Source organism: Hyalella azteca, unplaced genomic scaffold, assembly GCF_000764305.2.
Source record: "Hyalella azteca isolate HAZT.00-mixed unplaced genomic scaffold, Hazt_2.0.2 contig15432, whole genome shotgun sequence".
Lineage (NCBI taxonomy): Eukaryota > Metazoa > Arthropoda > Malacostraca > Amphipoda > Hyalellidae > Hyalella > Hyalella azteca.
The window spans coordinates 98,665-119,067 of NW_025945286.1; the positions used below are offsets into that span (position 1 = coordinate 98,665).

At 38.1% G+C, this 20,403-nt stretch overlaps 3 protein-coding genes across 4 annotated transcripts; all 3 read left to right on the plus strand.

Annotated features, from left to right (window-relative positions):
* Positions 1-77: 77 nt before the first annotated feature.
* On the plus strand, positions 78-6,017 carry LOC108678746. Of its 2 annotated transcripts, XM_018167212.2 has the most exons (4): positions 78-533; positions 710-794; positions 2,923-3,131; positions 4,463-6,017. In XM_018167212.2, the coding sequence occupies exons 1-4, from the start codon at positions 531-533 to the stop codon at positions 5,444-5,446; spliced, it is 1,281 nt and encodes a 426-aa protein (XP_018022701.1). In that variant the 5' UTR covers positions 78-530; the 3' UTR covers positions 5,447-6,017. The 2 variants fall into 2 exon arrangements, with proteins under 2 accessions (XP_018022701.1, XP_047740376.1); XM_047884420.1 differs by lacking the exons at positions 78-533; positions 710-794 and adding an exon at positions 2,458-2,663.
* Positions 6,018-6,620: 603 nt separating this feature from the next.
* Positions 6,621-15,002, plus strand: LOC108678747. Its single transcript, XM_047884419.1, has 11 exons — positions 6,621-8,430; positions 8,688-8,853; positions 9,176-9,292; positions 9,806-9,955; positions 10,275-10,431; positions 10,737-10,942; positions 11,355-11,396; positions 11,667-11,836; positions 12,814-12,877; positions 13,829-13,941; positions 14,351-15,002. The coding sequence occupies exons 1-11, from the start codon at positions 8,357-8,359 to the stop codon at positions 14,733-14,735; spliced, it is 1,644 nt and encodes a 547-aa protein (XP_047740375.1). The 5' UTR covers positions 6,621-8,356; the 3' UTR covers positions 14,736-15,002.
* A 1,591-nt stretch (positions 15,003-16,593) lies between these two features.
* Positions 16,594-19,814, plus strand: LOC108678737 (33 kDa inner dynein arm light chain, axonemal). Its single transcript, XM_047884421.1, has 7 exons — positions 16,594-16,703; positions 16,909-16,948; positions 17,484-17,657; positions 18,034-18,186; positions 18,466-18,611; positions 19,443-19,640; positions 19,763-19,814. The coding sequence occupies exons 1-7, from the start codon at positions 16,617-16,619 to the stop codon at positions 19,808-19,810; spliced, it is 846 nt and encodes a 281-aa protein (XP_047740377.1). The 5' UTR covers positions 16,594-16,616; the 3' UTR covers positions 19,811-19,814.
* The last annotated feature ends 589 nt before the right edge of the window (positions 19,815-20,403 follow it).

Below are 20,403 nucleotides of genomic sequence, written 5' to 3' on the forward strand. Positions count from 1 at the left end.
GATAACGTGTTATCAATAAATCCGTTATTGCGGAAAACTGGCAGTCACTGCAGCTCCAGCACTCCTATGAAAATAGGTCCAGTTATTTTCTGAAATAAATTTCAAATAAAAAATTGTTAGTTTGTTAGCATTTTTAGGTGATAAAATTAATTTTTTGACTGTAATGTCGATTCACTGTTGACCAAATCAATTCCGACGTTTTGTTCCAAGGTTTTAAATCCCCACTCGTTCCTTGTACGGAGAAACGTGTGTACGGTCGTACCTAAGAAACGTGTGTATGAAGTAAGTTGTGATCAGTGGTCAGCACTCAGCTACTTCCGCACCTTCAAGCCGGCGACATCAAGAACAAGTTGTGAAGTAATAAATGTGAACACTTAACAGATGCCGGCTGGAAAGTTGTCGAACCATTAGCGTTTCAGCGCTGATATTTGATATCCCCATCTTGGCTGAATGATGGGGCAATTTTAAACGGAAGAATACTAATTTTGGCTTTAATTTATTTATAGATACTCTGAAAATAATTTTAGATTATGGTGAGTGTTGCCTCATAGGCTCATACCCTAACTAGCCTAATGAGAAATCTGTAATTGATCAATGTAGGCCTATTTATAATTGATGACTTGACTTTTTCTGATTATATGATGGCCTATATGAATTTGATATGTTATATTCTTGATTTGATGATAAAATTTGCTCCATTTTTTTTCAGGCAAAGCATTTAGTACAAGCTGCCCTTGCTGCTGTACAAGTTGTTGGAAGAGCTTTTGTGAAGGCTGTCCGTCAAGAAATTGCAGGTAAAATTAACTTTATATTAAAATCCTCTCACTCTAAACAGCTTCATCATATATTAGCTAGGTATGCATTAATATTAAAAAATATTGATCCTAAATTTCTGATTGAACCATACCTAGCCATACAATACATTCCCATAAAATTTATGTATGGTATGCTGTAATAGGGTAAACGCGGTATATTCCAACACATTAACTTTTAAGGATGCATTGAGAAATGAAAAAATAAAAAAAATAACCGTATGCATTACTCAAGTTCTGTTTGCTTTACGTGACTCTCAAAACACCACACTATGCGCCAGCAACAATGAAACGTCACAAAGTGTTGCCATATTTATTAAAAGCCTTTAGAATGCAAACCTACCAAATCCCTATATTCCGACGCTGTGTGTGACTAAATATGGCAAGTTGTGAGACAAATTACGGCCGGGCTTCAAACTCTACTGATACGTAATTCTGACATCCTTGTGTTCGAATTCCGATCGCTGTGTGAGCTGTATTGGAATATGACAGGGCTTTGAATTAGAACACTATTGAATATTGAACACTATTTAATTAGGCTTTTAATTAACAGCTATTAAGCTTTTAATTGAAAAAATTTTAATTTTTGCACACAGCTTGGAACGAGCTGTGTGTGTCCAATTCAAGTTGTGTCGTAATTAGTTTTTATGTGTCTAATTCCGTTTCTTAACTTAATCATCTATTAATTTATTTAACCACTTGAAATAAGCAAATACAAGTATACCTGCTTAAAGGATTCCTAATACCGTATATTCACTGCACAGATGTATTTAAAAGTCTCAAGCCATAATATTCTTTCTACACAAACAGTTTATCACTATTTGGTAGAGCAAGGTCAACTATCAACTTTGACACATTTTTTGATGATCTCACTGGGTGGCATGCACTGTCTCTCTTTGGATCTCAACATTTTCCCACCAGACGGCCCAAACCTAGTGTTTTGGCAATAGTTTGGCGCGCAAAGGTACGACGTCACTATTTCAACCATCAACAAATGCGTGGAACTAAGACAAAGCTTAATATAAAGGAAAAATTAGAGAGGTGTTGGAATTACCCACGATGTCGGAATATACCGGGTTTACCCTATTTGGCTAAATTCAAAAATTGGGCAAGAGCCTCCAGTGAACTGGACAAAAGCATTTGTCCAGTTTGTCCAGTTCACTGGAGGCTTTTTACTATCAAAAAGGCTCAAGAATCTAGCCAGTTTCACCTATATCTATAGCCTTTTCCTAGTTTCTTCTGTAAAAAAATGAGAAAAATTGCCTATATTTGCCCATAATTGCTGAAAGTTGCCTGTGAAACAACTTACACTATTTTAGGAAACTTCTGCTCAATATTCTGAATTGGCTTTAGTGTATGGCTCAAGTTTTCATTAAAGCTTGATTTGAACTTATTATATTCAAAGTCTACAGAGACAGAATTTGGTTGGTTAGAAAATGTTTTCCAGTAATCCAATACGTATAGAATATCTGGTAAAATTGTCCAAAAATTGCATTTAAAATTGACCATTTCATAGGGGATTTTTGAAAACAACAAGCCAAAATATGATTTTTATTGAATTTTTGTAAAGAAGTTGTTTAGGGTCATACCGTCATAGGATTTATTAGAGCACACTAAATTAACCACAAACACTGGCATCTTACAGAGTGTAGTTCTGAGTCCTGACCAGTATTCTATGGTTTTTAGTAGCAAGTTGTAAGATGACAAGTGCTGTATATGTCTGCTGAGTAGTGAATAATGTGTAATGATGGTAGATAAAATTGTCTCCCATATAAGTGTCAACAAAATTTCATGATCAATATAAAATTTAGTGAAAATAAGTGACTTATAACCACAATATCTTGGCAATAAGTAAGTTTTCAATGTTGAATTTAAATTTATTTAATTTTTTTTATCTCTACTTATTTACTATAACTTAAATCTGTATATCAATCTTTTTCTAGTAAAACTGCTTGAAATACTCAAGAGCTTGTCTATGGCATGTATATATGATATGCATCATTTTTAACATTTTTGGCTTCTCGTAAGGTAGGTATATTTTATTAAAAGTTGTGGGAAGATTTTCACATTTTTTCCCCTGACTATAGCTTAATTGAGTTATTTTTTGCAGCATCTCAGGCTGCTGCTGCTCGTCATGGCGGAGGCAGACAGGGAGCTGAGCACTCCGCCACCAATTCTAAGCTTGGCATGACACTAGATGAAGCTAAACAAATACTAAATGTTAAGGAACTCTCTAAAGAACAAGTTCAAAAAAATTATGAATACCTCTTCAACATCAATGATAAAGCCAAAGGTGGATCTTTATATCTTCAAAGTAAGGTAAGCAGTGCTTGAAGTTTTGTAGTGTCATTTTTTTTTCAAATGGTTGATTGCTGTGTTGGGAAATATGAATTCTTATTTCCAAGTTTATAATAATAACAATAATAATGGGAGCTAATGAGCAAGAACTGATCACTCTAAAATTTTCTCATCTAGTATAAAATAAAGTTGAAGTTTTTCAAAAAATATGTTTTGTCATTTAATTTAATTCTTGAAATAAATCACTTGGTAGTAGTAGTAGTAAATCACTTAGTAATATCAAACAGTATGGTATGTACTGCTAATAGAATAGCATTTTATCTGGATGATAATTTTAGCTTACAATTCTCTGTCTAAAGTTTATGAGTCACTGAGTTGGCAAAATCTGTAGCTGTGAATTTTGTTATTCTAAACTAGTCAAATGTCTCCTGCTTGAATAAAATTAGGCATTTTAAATGATTTATTCACCTTCAAATGTTGAAATTTAAACTATACATATTCATCCATAGATTTTATAGTTAACTTTTTTATTTGAAATATAAAATATTCTGAATGTGACTCTCACTGATCACCACTGGTTCTGCTCTGATTTCTGTGTGCTGAATGTGCAATCCGTCAAATAAGAACCAATTTCTTGATGCAAAGTAATAAAAGCTGAATTATTTTTCAACTTGAAAACTTTGAACTTAAAAACGAGAAGCAGTTGTACATCTGAAAGGTGGTGGTTAGTTTATTTGTTCTACAATTTTTGATAACTTTGCAATAAAAGTTCTGTTTGTTCTGGCAATTTTGGAGGTATTGACTGTGTTGTATTATGCAGAAACAAGAACAATAGTTTGTTCTTATTATATAAAATGTCTGTCAGTGGTTTCCTGTTAAAATGTTTTGCGCTGTACTTTTTAAATATTCTATAATTAATTATACTCATGAAGCTGGACATTTTCGATTCAAGTGTGTCATGAAGCTGCCTTGTTGATTTCTTCATGGTCAGATGAAAGTGTTCTTTTACATTCCCTATCTCTTTCTTGTATGCTTGTAGATGATAGGTAAATGTATTGCGTTCCATTCACAAATTGTAATTTGTAACCTCCCCTTAATTTTCTTACATTTGTCTCTTATTTTGATCTTTGTTCTTAATTAATAATAATAAATTACCGTAAATCGGAATATAATGTGAATAATAATCTGCTGATAATCAAGAGATGAGTCAAACTTTGCATGGTAGCAAAGGAGAATAAAATATTTGAGGAAGGCTCCACATGAAGATGAAGAAAATGTGGCAAAAAATCTACCAAGTTGATGTAAGTTTGTGAGATTCGAAGAAGGCTGAGGTTACCATTGTCTGCCCCTAGATTATTGGACGAGGGCTCTGGAGCTTAGACCGCACGACGGCACCTCTCGTTCTTCAGTTACTGGACACATCTTCCGCTCAACATGTCCCTGCTGCTAACTTCACCTCTTGTGTCGCATCGTCTCTTGCAGCCCTACAAGCAGCTTCTCCTCAGTCCAATGATTCTGCCTCCTTAGCCCTCAATATGTCAACATTGTACCACGGCCGTTGCTTCACTGATACACAGAGCATCAGTCATGTTGAGAAGGCGTTGCCAAAATGTCTTTTTTCTACTAGTCAACTTTCTCCTGGACTAACTTTTGACACGGTTTTATCCGAGAGCAACAAACAGCGTTATATTGAAAAGATAGCAAAAGCTATTCCGCCAAGAGCAAGACAGAAAATGGACGAAGTTTCAGCTGGTTTCAACACAAGCGATCAAAAGAAAAGAGATTTACGTCAAAGTGCTGTTCTTATTGCTCTGTGTCACGTTGCTGGGGAGCTGTCATTGCTCTACACTGTGAGATCAAATAGTTTGATTAATCACGGAGGAGAGGTGAGCTTTCCTGGTGGTATGATGGATGAGTGTGATGGAAATGACCTCGTCAAGACGGCTCTCAGAGAAGCTCATGAAGAAATAGGGATCGACTCCTCTAAAATAGACATATGGGGGCCAACCCCGCTTGTGCCTCGTCGAAGAAATGAGGGAGATGTGTTAGGGGTCTTGGGTTACCTTGGACATATCGACCTTAATCGTCTTGTGCTCAGCAAGGATGAAGTGAGCAAAGTGTTCGCAGTGTCCCTCAAGCATCTCTGTAGTCCTGAAAATTTTGGACAGACTCAGTTTCGAGCTCCTTCGATGTACGGCAGTGGCTATGCTCTTCCTGTGTTCTTCACTAAGGATGCTAAAGTGTGGGGTCTCACCGCCATGTTCACGCACATGACCCTCAAAGTCTTGCTGCCTGGACTCTATAAACATGAACTTAGATACATTCGCCAGCTATGAGCTCTAGACGCTCCTGAAAAGCATGCCGTTCATATCTGTTATCTGATCGCGTAATCGGAATAATTTATTTTATCCAATCTTCATGATTTCGGGCAGATTAAAAGCGTGATCTGCGAATGTTACCTCAGTTGCTCTCTTTCAATATTTAATGTTTTATTTAAATGTTAAATACTAATCATTGTGTTCCGGGACAGTTGAAAGCGACGACTACAATTTTAATGTTTTGTGTAAAATTGCAACTGAAATTACTAATTATGCAATTTCTTAGTGCCCTAAAGGCTGCGAAGTAGAGTACTTATTTAGGTTGCATTCATGTTCTGGAGATGCATTGCATCAAAATAATCTATCACTGCAGTAGAAGAACTTTGTGCGTAAATTGAATACCAAATTGCTACCGTGTTATCCGTAGTCAGCAATGCGTGCGAACGACCGCACTTGTCAAAATGCTTTCTTTCAGCCTGTACAGCATTAAATCATGCTGGGATTGTCTGAGAGAGATAATAGGAATCGGTTATAATTCGAGTCGTATTTTATTTTTATCTTAACCATATTTTATTTAATAGTTTCTGCTGTTGAATGATGGTTTTATTTAATGTATTATGTCTTTTCTTTTAAACTTAATTATGTTAATACTTGGATGTTTTTGGTCCTGGTTGTGGGTTTTCTGCAGTATATATTACCAGAGTCTGTCGCAATTAGTTTTATTTGGGAGTTTCTATTTTATTGATAGTTTATTTTTGTCCTGGTTGACGATGGTCTATGGTATTTTATTCAAATCAATTGTAATCGAAATCACGTGCAATTATACCAATTTTTTAATTATCAGTAATTTAATGCCCCATGAGTCATGAGACGTGTAAATGAGTCTTTAATTGATTTAGTATCTCTGTTTCTAAGAATATTTATTCATGATAGGTTGTTCTATACAATCAAGTTCTATTGCAATATACAACAAGTTTTATTTCTATTTACTCGATTTGATCGATGAACTCGACATTTCAAGAAACCTTATAGCAAGCTCAACATTTCCTCAAATTTGATCTTCTTCTCCTAGGTATTTCGGGCTAAGGAACGCATCGATGCTGAGATGAAACTCAAAGAAGACGGTGGCGTCAAGAAGCCTCCTGACGAAGCTGAAGTAGAAGCTAGATCAGATGTCAGATAACAAACCCAACCAATTCTCTCGTTAGAGTAATTGAGGAAATTCTTAGTTAAGTGTAGCGTCAACTCCCTGCAGTACTGCAGTACTACGAATATCATAAAATTTCCATAAAAAATGTCTCATTTTTATGTGAGCGTCGTCTCGGTCTCAAATTTTAAAACCACATTAGTTATAATTGTTCTTATTTTACCGCCAGATTCAAATGTTCATGCATGGAAGTCGATCACCTTTATTGAAAGCTTGTATTGCGATCATAGCAAAATTTAGTGTTGGTAGGATGAGTTTTGGATTATGTGGCCAAAATTGTCCCTCCTATTGAGCTTAGTATGTTAGGCTCCGATTTCTTGAGATTTATGAGATTTTCTCCGATTAATTGGCTAAGGTTCCCATGTTCTGATGCAGAGTTATCTCGGCGGTGTACAATCGAAGCTCGTTACAATTTTGTTGATAACTGCATTTATCCTGGCTAGGTTTCATCATTGTTGTTGGGTATCATTGCAGTATGGCTGATGGCAGATGGAAGAAATTACCCATCTTCGTAAATCACTGTAAAGGGACATCGAAAAAATAATTTTCATTTCATAATGGAAATTGTGCTATCGTGTATTCGATAATGGTAAATGTTGTGTCCTGTTTTGTCCACTATGTTGACCTCTTAGACTGCAACTACTGTGAACTGTTATGGTTTGTAAATAAAGTATATTGAGCGGCATTGTCCATTGATCTGTCCCCATCACTCGTTTGAAAGTTGTCTCCGATGTCGTTGAGAAATATTCACGAATAGATTCCTGAGCGCAAGTTTCTCTGGCCTGTCTTCATTTTACGATATTTTGTAGGTTTTTCTCATCCAGGGCTCACTGCGTCCGGGATTTAGTTTGGAAAGTGTCCTCGTTCATAATTATGGTGAATTTTTTACTATATAGGTATTATTTAGATTTTCTAATAAATAGACATGTTTGGTACATATATCCTCTGCTTGAAGTTACAAGACTAACATGTTTTCTCCACGGGGTGACATTGACCAGATTAAAGGCTTGATCTGTTGCAGATGATCAATAGTTCTAGTAAGAGAGGCCTGAAATACTGCGCTATCGGACTTCAATCTAGTTGCCCTGCACCTGCCAGGGCTCCTTTGCACCTGCGTTCAGTTGAAAATAATCTAACCACGCATTGTATTTGCTTAAATTTCGTCCACTGATACGTTAGCAGTTTTCAATAACAATCGCAAATAGAGTCTAGTCGACATGACTTGACAGAGGGTTAACAACTTTCTTAATTTCCTCCGCTCAGAACAGTTTGACTAAATTTCTCGCTTTTTTTTTTGCCTACGTAATTGGTAACTGCCACTGTGCCACATTAGACAGTCAATTGAAATTGGTTCTGTTTCATTCCTCTGATATAGCTGACATTTTTATTTTGAGTACCTAAATGCCTGTTTAACCTTTTTGCGTTTTGGTGCTGGCATTTTTTTCCTGACAAGCTGAATTACAGAACATGTTATAAGTGCAAAATATTTCCTTCTTTCAGAGTGTTAATCATTTCTTTTATCATTTCACCCCTGTGATCATGTGCATCACCTTTGGCTTCCTATTGCAGGAATTCGGTGCGCTTCAGTCTAAGACCAAGTGAAATGAAGTGAACATCAGTCCTTGCATCAGATGATGAGTCTTTACTATTTAACTATTGCTGGTATTTCGATCATTCATATTTATTTCATTAGTCTAAGCTCCTTATGAGATTCTAATTCCATGAAAGGGGACCGGACATTATTGATTGATTTCTCTTGCACGCTACTCCTCGAGTTCAGAAGGTACCCCCTCAGGTAATATTTATAAATTTTCGTGTTTGAACTTGCCGTATTATTCAGGAATTTTTTAATTCGATCAATTCATTTCGACCGCCTCTTACCACTCACTTATTCCATGATAAGAAACAGCAGTTCACGTACAGAAAGACACTTTCCTTTATTCCATTGTTAGGGCGAACAATTTTTCCGTACGAATTTGACCGTTCGATCGTCATGGTCCAGAGAAGATTGCATTCCTGATAACAAATCACCGTTTGTTCGCCTGCTGCCAGCGCACAAAATTACTCCGCCGCACAAGATGTTTGGAGCGATCGAGGGTTGCGGCGTGAGGCGGGCACAGCAGGTGCAGTCGCCAGCCAGGCTCCGCTACCGCCAGCCGCACTCATGCCTCAACAGCTCGACGAGTCGCTGGGCAACTCGAGACGCAAGCAGGAAAAAGTGAGTTTCATTGTCATACTTCGAATATTCTAGGAAATCATTGTAATTTGCTATGTGAAATTATTACCATGAACTTTTCTCTATTCTTGAATGATTAGCAAACGTACGAATAAAAATATTAATAATGAAAATCTCTGTGCAAAACTCGTTCATTTTTTTCCTTGTATCATGAGTATACTTAATATAAGCCTTAATTGTGCATTTGATTTTGCTCTGATTGAGGTGCATGAACTTTGCATGTCAAACATATTGAATAAACTTAATCTCGAGCTGATACGGACTTATTTGCTAAATATATAAGTTGCGATGTTCCATGCGTCAGGTGGTGCTTGTGTACTCCGGGGAAGATTTGATCGAGAAGAGAGGCCGTCCTTCCAAGTGCGCTGCTTTCTTCGACGGCACGACACTGGGAGCATACCTGCTGAAACGCAAGCAAGAAGTGAGTTCACTGTGGCAGAGGTTAAAATCCATTTTTACCCTACTTTTATAATTATTTATTTCATAAACTAGAATACCTCCTAAGGATTCAAATATTATCAGTAACTCGATTGTTGATTAATTAATGATAAGATCTACTGCCATGATAATATACAAGGGCGCTATTTGGTTAACTCGCGGAGAACTAATTGTGAAAATAAAGCTGATCTGACCGTTCTTATTTCGTTTGATTAAATGTCAGTTTGAGATCGCACAAGTTAGTTGGTTTTCTCTGTTAGTCGCATTATGTGTCTTTGTGTTAGCTTATATTTGGCCTTGTTGTCGTGTTTCCGATTTTTAACCACTTGGCCTTCTTGCCGATTTTTTACAATAATTTTAACAACTAATAAGTTAATAACGGATTTCGAACCCCAAACTCACTGCTCCAATTTTGGTGATCTTAACCTAATAACTACCCACTGCATTGTTAAAATAAAAAGCTTCTGATTATCCGACGCTATTTTAATTTTCTCAGGCTGAAGTGCTCGAGCTCTTGGATACCGAAAGCTCGACTTTGTCAGTTGAAGATCCCGACCGACTTCGGGAGTTGCAGGAGCTCCGGGAAACTCTACGAACAGAACAACTACCGCGGTTCCACTTGAAGTATCATCCCGACCTGCTTGAGGTTGGTAGTTGATGTTAAAGCGATTTACCAGTACTTTAATTTACATTTTTTAAACTTTATCGCTCGCCTGACATCTTAAGACACTTTGCCACTTAATGGTTTCTCAAAATCGTGACATTACCGAGGTTATAAATTAAATCATCGGTATTTCATGCCGGGAAAACTTATTACAGCATGAAGACTAAGAGTTTATTATAAATTGAAGACATCTGCTGATGTTATCTTTCTAAAAATTCACTGCACATAATGGTTACATTATGACAATATTTCTTACCCTAGATTCAGTACACATACCCTGAATTCTAGTCCTTTCTCGCAGGAGGCAGCTGAAACGGTACCCTGGTCGTCCTTGGTCAACCAAACCAAAGACCCAAACGACGAAAATTTTGAGCTCTCCGACCTCGACCGAGCGCGCCTAGAGGCCATGTTTGCTGACATGGCGAGCGCCGAGGGCGGTCCTGCCGGCGATGATCCTGGTGGTGTATTGGTTCCTGCTTCTGTTGCCAGCGTTGGAAGCTGTGATATTTATTACAATAAGTACAACGATTAAATTAGTTCTTACTTGCGCCTAAATTCATGCCTGAACATTTTTCAGGACCACATAGATGTTCATTCGATCCTTCTAACTTTTTTCATACAAACAAGCATGATAAGGTGTTTTAAATTCAGATCTGAAGAAGTAAAAGCCTAGAGAGAATTAATTAATAATTTTTATTATTTTTATTACTGTTTAGGTTGCGTCACTAATTCTGGCGCTTTTAAAAGTTCTTTTATCTTTTAGACGAACTGGAAATGGAACGGACGAGTATGACAGGAGACGGAGAAGAAGTAAATGAAGAAGGAGAAGAAAATTATGATAATGCAGCAGAAGAAGGACTAGAACATGACGAAATTGCAGAAGAAGAACATGGGGAAGAAAATCGAAGCGAACATGGGGACGAAGACGAGGCGTACTCAGATACAGGATCCATATGTCTTGAAGCAGAAGTAAGACATAATATCAAATTGATATTGATTCAACTTTGGCTATAATAATTCCAACCATTAATCGAGCAATTCGATTAATTTATTGGTTACTCGAAACGTACGGTGTATTGTGGCCTCACTTCCCTCGGGTTTAGGTGATTCAGTCAATAATTTACATGAATTATTTGTACATGCGAAGTACACCCGGTTGAGAGATTATTGAGTATAAATGATGTATGCATGCCATGTTAAGTCTGGTCGATAGATTATATTGAGTACAAATGATGTATGCATGCCATGTTAACCCGGCCGCTAGATTAAGTTGAGTATAAACGATGCATGGCATGCTATATTAACTCAATCGATATATTAAATTGAGTATATATGATGTATGCACGCCATGTTAAGATTTCTCAGCATTATTATCGTGCAGGGCGACTATCCAAAGCAGAGGGGAGGTCATTTCTCTCGTTGGGTGAGTACTCGTCAGTGGATTATTGTTTTATTTTATGTTTTAAATCTTCGAGGCGAACAAAAATTATTGGAAAATTATACACACCAACGTGACAAACATTTTATCTATTATTCGGGCGGATATTTTAAATCGACTTCTAATCCCCTGGAGTTGATATGGAAATGAAGAGCTGAACGTAACTGCGAGCAATTAATTTCGAATATTTTCCATTACGAACATTGAAGGAACTCTTGTGATTTAGTATTTAAACCGAATTATGATATTTGTCAGGAAAAAGATCCTTCCCGCGCGTTGCAAGGCAAAGGAAAAGAGAAGACGTTCAAGCCGCGCCTGAACGGCATCTGGCAGCAGCGTCTCGAAAAGTCCAAACGCAAGAAAGAAGAAAAGGTTGTCCCCGCCCAACCTAAGCCTTCTCTCTTCAACAGCATTTTACCCGAGAGGTGAATAACAATTTTATTGATTACACTTTTCTTGGCATCGCCCGTAATTATTCGATATTTTGCAAAAGTTATATAATTTTTTGAATATTGAAGATAATTTTACTTTTTTCTTTTTATGCAGCGGTGCGAGTGAAAAATATTTTAGGCCAGATATAGTGGACTTTTCATCAAAAATCAAAGCATACTTATTAAAATCATAACAGGTTCAATATAAGCAAATAGTTTTTCATATATTTAAATTTGCCATTAATAACTTATTATCCCATAAAGGGTAGTTCTCAAATTTCTAAATAAAAACAAATTTGTCATGGCAAATGTTAAGCGTGTGCTGTTCTAGATTTTCTCGTCGTTGAGGCATAAACATTTCGATAGCAAATCCCAAAACTTTCTCTTGTGTAATCCTATAAGCAGCGGTATGTTTCAAGACAATTTCGGTGAGTTTAAATACAGTTCAGAATCCGGGAAAGTGAATTCAAAATAATTCAAAGTTGAAATGAATTCGGAATCGGAAGTTAAATACTTTTACGCAGAATTCAACGGAAATCCCGATGTCGAAACCCCGCGACCTACGCGAGTTTGTTCCGTTCTTTTTCACTCATCCGACATTGTGTGTAATTCATCGGTTTAATAACTTTTTCTGACTCTGCTTCTCTTGCGTATTTCGCGTAATTTTACGCTCTAATTGGTCCGAAAGTTGACCGTTGAGAAATAAACGTCGATGTCAGCGACATTTTTGTCTTCATAACATCAACGAACTTAGTTTCAGTCGACACTCTCATTGACATGAATTAACGTCGACTTCCGTGGTATGACTTTACATTCCTCATGTTATCAATGCACGGGAATTGGAAAAATATATAAAGATTACAGATAGGAAGCCATGGTATCTAACATTCAGAGAGGTTGCAAAAGCTACCATGGACCTGTTAGGGCGCTTAATTACCGGTTATTGCGCTTAACTTGTTATGCCCCCACAGGTACAGGCGTAAGACAAAGAGCAGGTTGCCGAGCATTTCACATCACCCAGTTAGGAGAGACAAGGTGAAGTAGCACATAACTTAACATTGAGGTGTCAGTTTTATTTGGGCCAGGTTGGCCTGTAGCCGATTCTTGCAAATTTCAACCATAATTTCATAGCGAGCTAAAGGTTTCAAACCCACCACTCGCTTTTACCTTCATTGTTGATCTTAACTACCTTACTACTCGGCCAACCCGAGCTAATGCACTGACTGAATGAAATGCATGCACTGTTAATAATTATTCAGGACTTTATTTAACAGATAAAGATGGTTTTTTTCTCACGCGGTGGAAGACTATTGACAATAGTGAAAATGTGAAATTTGTAGTTTGAAATGTCTGCAGAAGATAAATTATTTGATAGATGAAGAATATTCAGAGAAAAGTGCTTCAGAAGCTTAGAAAAAATACAATCAAATGCTCCCGTGAATTTTCAGGCGTTCGAAGGAATTTTAATCTGGTTTACGTTCGTATTCTTTGAAAAAATCCTGACCAATAAAGTACTAATAAGAAACCTTAATAAAAAGAGTTGCGAATCTCAGAATTATTCTAGAATTTTAAAATGTTTCACTTGTTATTTCGTTACCGTGTAACTCAAGAATACTTTAGATAATTTTGAGGTAATATGTAATCATCAACATCTATTATGATAATGTCGACGCTGAATAATTGACCAAGCATGGCCCTTTTTTTGCCTTCTTCATACTTAACATCTGCGCCATCTTTGCCTTCATAAAGGCGCTTGTACAAGGACACAGTAGTGGCAGCCAGTGCAACTTTCGAATGCTAATCACAATTATTTACGGTGTTATTGGCACCGTATTTGAGCGCTCCTGGTAGGGAAGGACCAATTAATCATTTAAACATGGCGTGAAGCAAAATTATTAGTCGCGGTTAGTATTTGAAAGTTGCAGTGGCCGCCAATACTAGTTCCGCGCACTCTGTACGCGCTTAACATGAACGATGTGGCTTCAGCTCGAGGTGCCTGTGGAGATCAGCAAGCCCCGCCAGAACAGATCCTCTGAGCTGCGCATGAAGAAGCGACTCGTCCAGGAGTCGCCAGTCAAGGCGCTCCCAGTCAGCAGAAGGTGTGTCAGAGAGTTCAAACTAACATCGAAGCTTTCTTTGTGTAACTTATTTCTTTATGTTCACAATTCCGGCGAGTGAATTGGAGATAATATCGTGTGTTCTCGAAAGCAGTGATAAGTTTACATTGTCACTAACAGGGCAGGTTACTTTTTTATTCAGTTCATTGCATAATATTTAACCCAATATAAAATATTCAGATGCGGAAATTCTTGTACTATATTCAACTCAAAGTTCGTGTCAAGCAATACAATGGTCATACTTGGTTCAATATATCCTGAGAAAACGTTTATTTTATGCATGAAAATCTATCGTCCAATCTTAATTTTGTGCATTAGTGAAACATTTCTGAAACAATTCTATGAATGAAACATTCATCCGTAAATTTTTTTTCCGTAACGTGTGCACCAGGCAGCGTTCGGAGTCCCGTCGTCTGCGCAGGTCCCAGAGTCAGCGCAACGTTAGCCACGCCCCGGAGGAGTCCATGCGCCGGTCAAGAAGCATGCGCGCACTCCCCTCCACCGCATATCCCAAGACCGGCAAACATCAGAAGCATTCGTCCCCTGCACCTTCGAGCGTCGTGGTCTCCGACCGTGACGGCGATGACGATGAAGAAGAAGAAGAAATTCGTTCACCAACACGTCGCGGCACGCCTCACCCCGATCACGTGTCAAAGTCTCCGGACGCGGAGGAAGATAACGGAGAAGACGATGGCGTCGACACGAATACATATGACGTGATCTCGATAAATGACGAGGCAGACGATAGCGCCAGTGTACCGCCCGTGTCAGTATGAGATGAGCGCCAATTGTCATTATTTAGTTCAACCAAATCTGTTAAGCTACTGTCAAGTAAAGGATAAATAAAAAAATATTCACATATATTCACTTACGATTTGTATGTAGTACAGAAAATTTATTTCTCATATTTAAATGAAAAACATTGCTCGTAAAATGTAAAACAGGTGATTGATGGAATTACATCAATTTCGCATCATAAATGCAATTAATATTGATTCGTATGTGAAATTTCTTCGTTTGTAAAAAAAATTGATAAATATATTCTGTTAAGGTATAAAAATGGTAAATATTGAATGGTTTATTCTACCCTGAAAGTCCTTATGGTTTGAACATCATAAGGTGGTTTCACTACATGGATGTCTACTTTAATATACCTATCTCAAAAATTATCCACATATACATATAAAAATCAGTCTTTTATTAGCGCATTTTCTCATTTATGGAAAAAAAGCACTATTGTGCTCGCCATGTCCGTCTGTCTGTCCGTGACTTCAAGTTTTCGTCGACGAGAAAATGCGCTCTCTGTAACTCACTGCAGTGAGTACTGAGTTATATTTTTTGTATATATGTATGTGGATTATTTTTGAGATTGATAGATTAAAGTAGACATCCATGTAGGGAAGGTGAAACATAAAAATAACTGTGTAAAAATAACTGTAACCAAACTGAAACATGAAAAAGTACCTTGGTAACAACTTAACTTGTAACAACTAACATGTTGACAGTTGACACTAGTAACAGGCTGAGGTTGACAACATTACACCGAAATCTTTCGTACAGTTTTATTCTGTAATTTATATTATGTATGTATCATGCTGGTTTTTATATAATATTTAATACTATTAAGTAAACTCTAAAGGCTTTATCTATAAATGTAGCGGTAGCGCTGTAGCGGCAAAACCTCGTATCGCTACTTAAATGTGTAGCGGGCGCTACCGCTGCCGCTACATTTGCTTAAATGTAGCGCCGCTACTGCTACTGAAAATGTAGCGCCCTCTAGTAGCGGCCGCTACATGTAGCGCGCTACTGCCCACCTCTGGGTTTCAGGGTGTCCCAGTGGTTGCAGTTCAGATTAACAGGGTCGGGACAGAGGTGCGGGTTCGACCCCTGCTCTGTGCGCCAGTTTCTTTTGAAAGCTAGTCAACAATTCCATTAATTATACTATAGTTAAAAAGTTAAAAGTTAAATTTTTATGAACGAGCCATTAAACGGCAACCAATAATTTTGTTTTGGTATGAATATAAGAAAACAATAGATGCAAATATCTATGTAGGTATTAATATATCATCGATATCAAAATATTATTGATGAAAGAAATGATTTTTAGAAACCGATACTGACAACTAACATTCCCACCCAATTCTTGTAGAGGTAGCCGAATGAATAAAGTATTGATTTCTCCGTAACGACAGCAGCAGTTAGATTAGTCGAAGCAACGCTGTTACCATGGCGACAATATGTGCCTAGGTTACGGCGCGCACAGATTACGACCATGCATGGTCAGCCTCCTCTGCTCCGACCTCATACTAGCGAATGTTTTCAAATTGCACAAAAATCAACTCAGTTCCTTCACGTAGTCTTTAACAGTTTAACGAGTATGATCTTGTAACTTACTTTGTTGTATATCTATTCAACATCTGCATCAACTTTATACAAAAACTGAAGATATCGTTATTCGTTCCTACAAAGGGCACGCGAGGGCTCCAGTAGAGGTTACGCGACGTTCCTATTAAGGGTATAGGGCATCCCTATAAAGGTTATGCGACCTACCTGAAGAAGGTACGCGACGTTTTCGTAAAAGATACGAGACCTTTCTATACATAAAGGGTATATACGAGACGTACCTATAGAGAATAAGTGACGCTCCTGTAGAAAAAATGGCTCAGAACAGGCAAGCTTCTCTGGTGAAGTACGACACACCTCTGCTCGTGACAACCAAGAAGAAAGGCTCTGGAAGAATCAAGGTGATTATCTATTTTCCGAATATTTCACACTTATAATATTCGGAATATTTCACACACTTCGCGATTTACCGCTTAAAATTAGTCCGGAAACGCACAACTGGAAAATATATAACTAGATTATACCTCTAACTATTGTCTTGAAAGTAATACGTAACGTCCTAAGCCGAATTTGTGAATAAATAAAAGTGTTATGCTTTTACGGCAGACCTCAGCCACTGATCCCAGTCAACCCACGGATGTTTCAGGTGAGAACGCCATTTGCCTATCAACGAAGAAATTTTACCAATGTATCATTTTGCAATGGTATCATTTGTAGCCAAAAGTCAAAAGAAAGAAAAAATATTCTTATTGAAAAATATCCACCTATTTTAATTGAAAATATTCCCAGTGTTCGTATATTGTGCCACATTTTATGTTACCCGGTATGATTTCGATCTTTGATTAATATTTCATAATATATACTCATGTGCCTTTCAATGATCACTATTTGAACATTTAACTAACTGACGATGTAAAATCTGATGTCTATGCTTAAGATTGTTCCAATCTATGACAGTTCTACAGTGTAATTCTACCTTTATGATAAAAATCTGAGTGACATTTTAGTAGGTGCTCAGACCACAACCTAAACAATTTCCTAACCGATGACCGAATTTCTAACATTATAATTCATCATTTCGAGCAGTACCATTCTAGTCACATATAATAGAATGTTTTTTATCTGTGTACTATAAAAATTTTATTCATCGTGCATTATAATACTCATTTCTATGGCGGCAGAGAGCAGCATGACGAGCGCGCCAGGCATGACTGGCAGCGTCCCGGCAGGCGGGGCGCTGGGCACGACAGACGCGGAGGATCAGCCCAGGGTCCCGGGGCTGCAGGAGCTCAGGAACATGGAAACTGAAGAGGTCCTAAGGCTCATCCTACCTCCTCGGCAGTGGGAGCAGGAAGGTTAGACCAGATATTACCAAGCTCATCCTACCTCCTCGGCAGTGGGAGCAGGAAGGTTAGACCAGATATTACCAATTATCATGGGATTGCTTGACTCGTTATTTTACCTCAGAATTTTTTGTACCCAGTTTTGTAAGAAGCTTTTCTTGTATTATTTGTTTTTCCTTTTGTATTGAACTCGGGATCGTTTATATCCACATGAAAGATCAACCTTTTTTTATTCTCACGCTCTATATATCACATGTCATGAAGACATTACTCATCTGTAGTTGAGGGTCCAGTAGTAGTAGTACGTACAGTACTATTCTACTAGTCTAAAGATAACACAGCATTAAGCGTACCCGTACACTACAGTACATTATTTTTTCGTCTGAAGGTCAGTTATGGGTTCAGTCAGTGTCAACAACTCCTGCCACATCTGTAGACGTGCAGCAGCTGCAGGAGCAGCTAGACTTACGTCTGCAGCAGCTCGCAGCTTACGAGAATGGCATCTGTCCTGTCAGAAGAGAGTTGTACACTCAGTGCTTCGGTAAGTAAATAATTTACTCTTGATTGACTTTGGGGCGTAATTAACCTTGAATTAATCGACTATCTTGTTTATCGTTTATATACGGTATTGTATTTTCCAGTATATAACCTAATATCACTAACAATATTTTTGTCGTAACGCTGCGGAAACCAGAATGTACTGTATTCCTATGTATTTAAAAATTATTTCAATTTTTCATGTTGTTAAAATAAATTAGCCTCTATTTTAGACAACATGAAAATGGAAGACCAATATAATGGTTGAGGGATGTGTTGCCAGATGAACTCATCCGACAAGTGACCATCAACTGCTCAGAGCGCGGCGTGCTGCTGTACCGCGTGCGCCACCAACTCAGCGCTGAGCTGCACGCCTACCAGCGCCTCTACACCTCGGCATGCGCCTATGGGGTGCGCAAGGCGCTCATGGTAATAACGATAGAATCAAGGATTAAATCGAGAGGCTTCACTCCCCAGTTTCGAGACCTCCCCCAACCCCAACTCCCTATTCTTACAATTATGCAGAATATAGGAGAAGCATCTATTCTTCATATTTAACTGTCTTCTCCGTTTCTGTTTCCTCTTTTTGGCACTCTGCGCCACCTCATGTTTTCCCACTCTTTCTTAGTGGCAGTGGCTCGTCCTCCCCTCGCCTTGAACCCGACTAGCTCGTCCCAAATGTCTAAAGACGCTAACACCAACAACCCCACGTATCAAACCCCACGTGTGTTCCAACAACCCCACGTGTGTTCCTACAACCCCGCGTGTGTTCCAACAACCCCACGTGTGTTCCCGTGTGTTCCAACAACCCCACGTGTGTTCCTACAACCCCGCGTGTGTTCCAACAACCCCACGTGTGTTCCAACAACCCCACGTATCATCATTTCCATCTTGTCATCAGGATTCATCTTCCTCTAAATCAGTGATTCCCAAACTGTAGTTTTCTAACTATCACTGGTACAAGTGGGCATTCTAGGCATACGCAAGTATTTCTAGGCATGTGGTGTTACATTACATTATTTGCTAATTATAAGCACATTGATTGACGTATAATGCAACTAACTACTAATATATTAATTTTCAATGCGGGGCTTCCTATCATACTGTATTAGTTGTATGAGCTTACACGAAATATTAAACATTTAATCGCATGTAATCTCATAACATATAAAAGTGAAAACGCGACGTATTCCGAAAACGGGGTCAACACGCATTGCGTTTAGCAGTAACTGTGAAAAAGTTTTGTTTTGTTTCACGCAGGCAGAAGAGCACAAGGTGCGCCTTAGCAGCGCATGCGAAGAGAAGCGACAGCAACTGCAACAGTTACAGGAGAGAGCGGAGCAGCTGAGGGGTGAGATCGAGCAGCTGCGGCAAGAGGAGCAGCAAGTCAGGCAAGAGGAGAGCGAAAGGCACCTCGAAGCGAGGCAGGCCCAACAATCAACTATAGAAATTCTTAAGGTGAGACCACATTGTTTTCATACAATATGGTGAACCTAGAAAGTTTTATATTATGTTCATGATCATCATTCAACGGTTTTATTTTATTTTTCGTTAACGAATTTTTCTTTCAAACTCTTCAGAAAAAGCTTGAAGGAATCATCAAACAAGCAACGCAAACAAAGAAGTGAAATATAAAACATCTGTGGTCCAAATTTGCAAGTAAAAGTGCACTACAATAACCACGTCCAAGATAAGCTTCAAAAGCAAATTATTTCAAGTTAAGCGAGAGTTAATTTACTAATTCTAAAATATTCACCAGAAAATGATGTAAAAATGTATTGAGATTAAGAAAATATTTAATAAACTTGAACGTTTCTCTCGTTTTATTTCCCATTTGCGAATTAAATCGGTTCGTTATACATAAAATTTGTTAAAACTTGAATTCGTCCCAGTTTATATACACATGTAAATGTTACTTACGTTGAAAAGCTCAGACAGGGCCCAGGGGTTAAAGTTGAAACCCATGATTGGGGCAGGGAGTTTCGGTTTCGGTGAGTTGCTGGTTTATAGCCCCACAATCCCTGAATTTTGCGATGACATGAGTCGGCGACAGGCCATATTTGTCCTACTAAATGCGGATAACACTTTTACATTACTGTATATTACATCACACTACAAACCGGTAAAGTTAGTCGTATATTATATTAAAGGTTAAGGTGCTTGTACAAGGGGACAGTGCAGGCGGCAAGTAGATCTGGCAAATGTCGGTCGCTTGGTGACT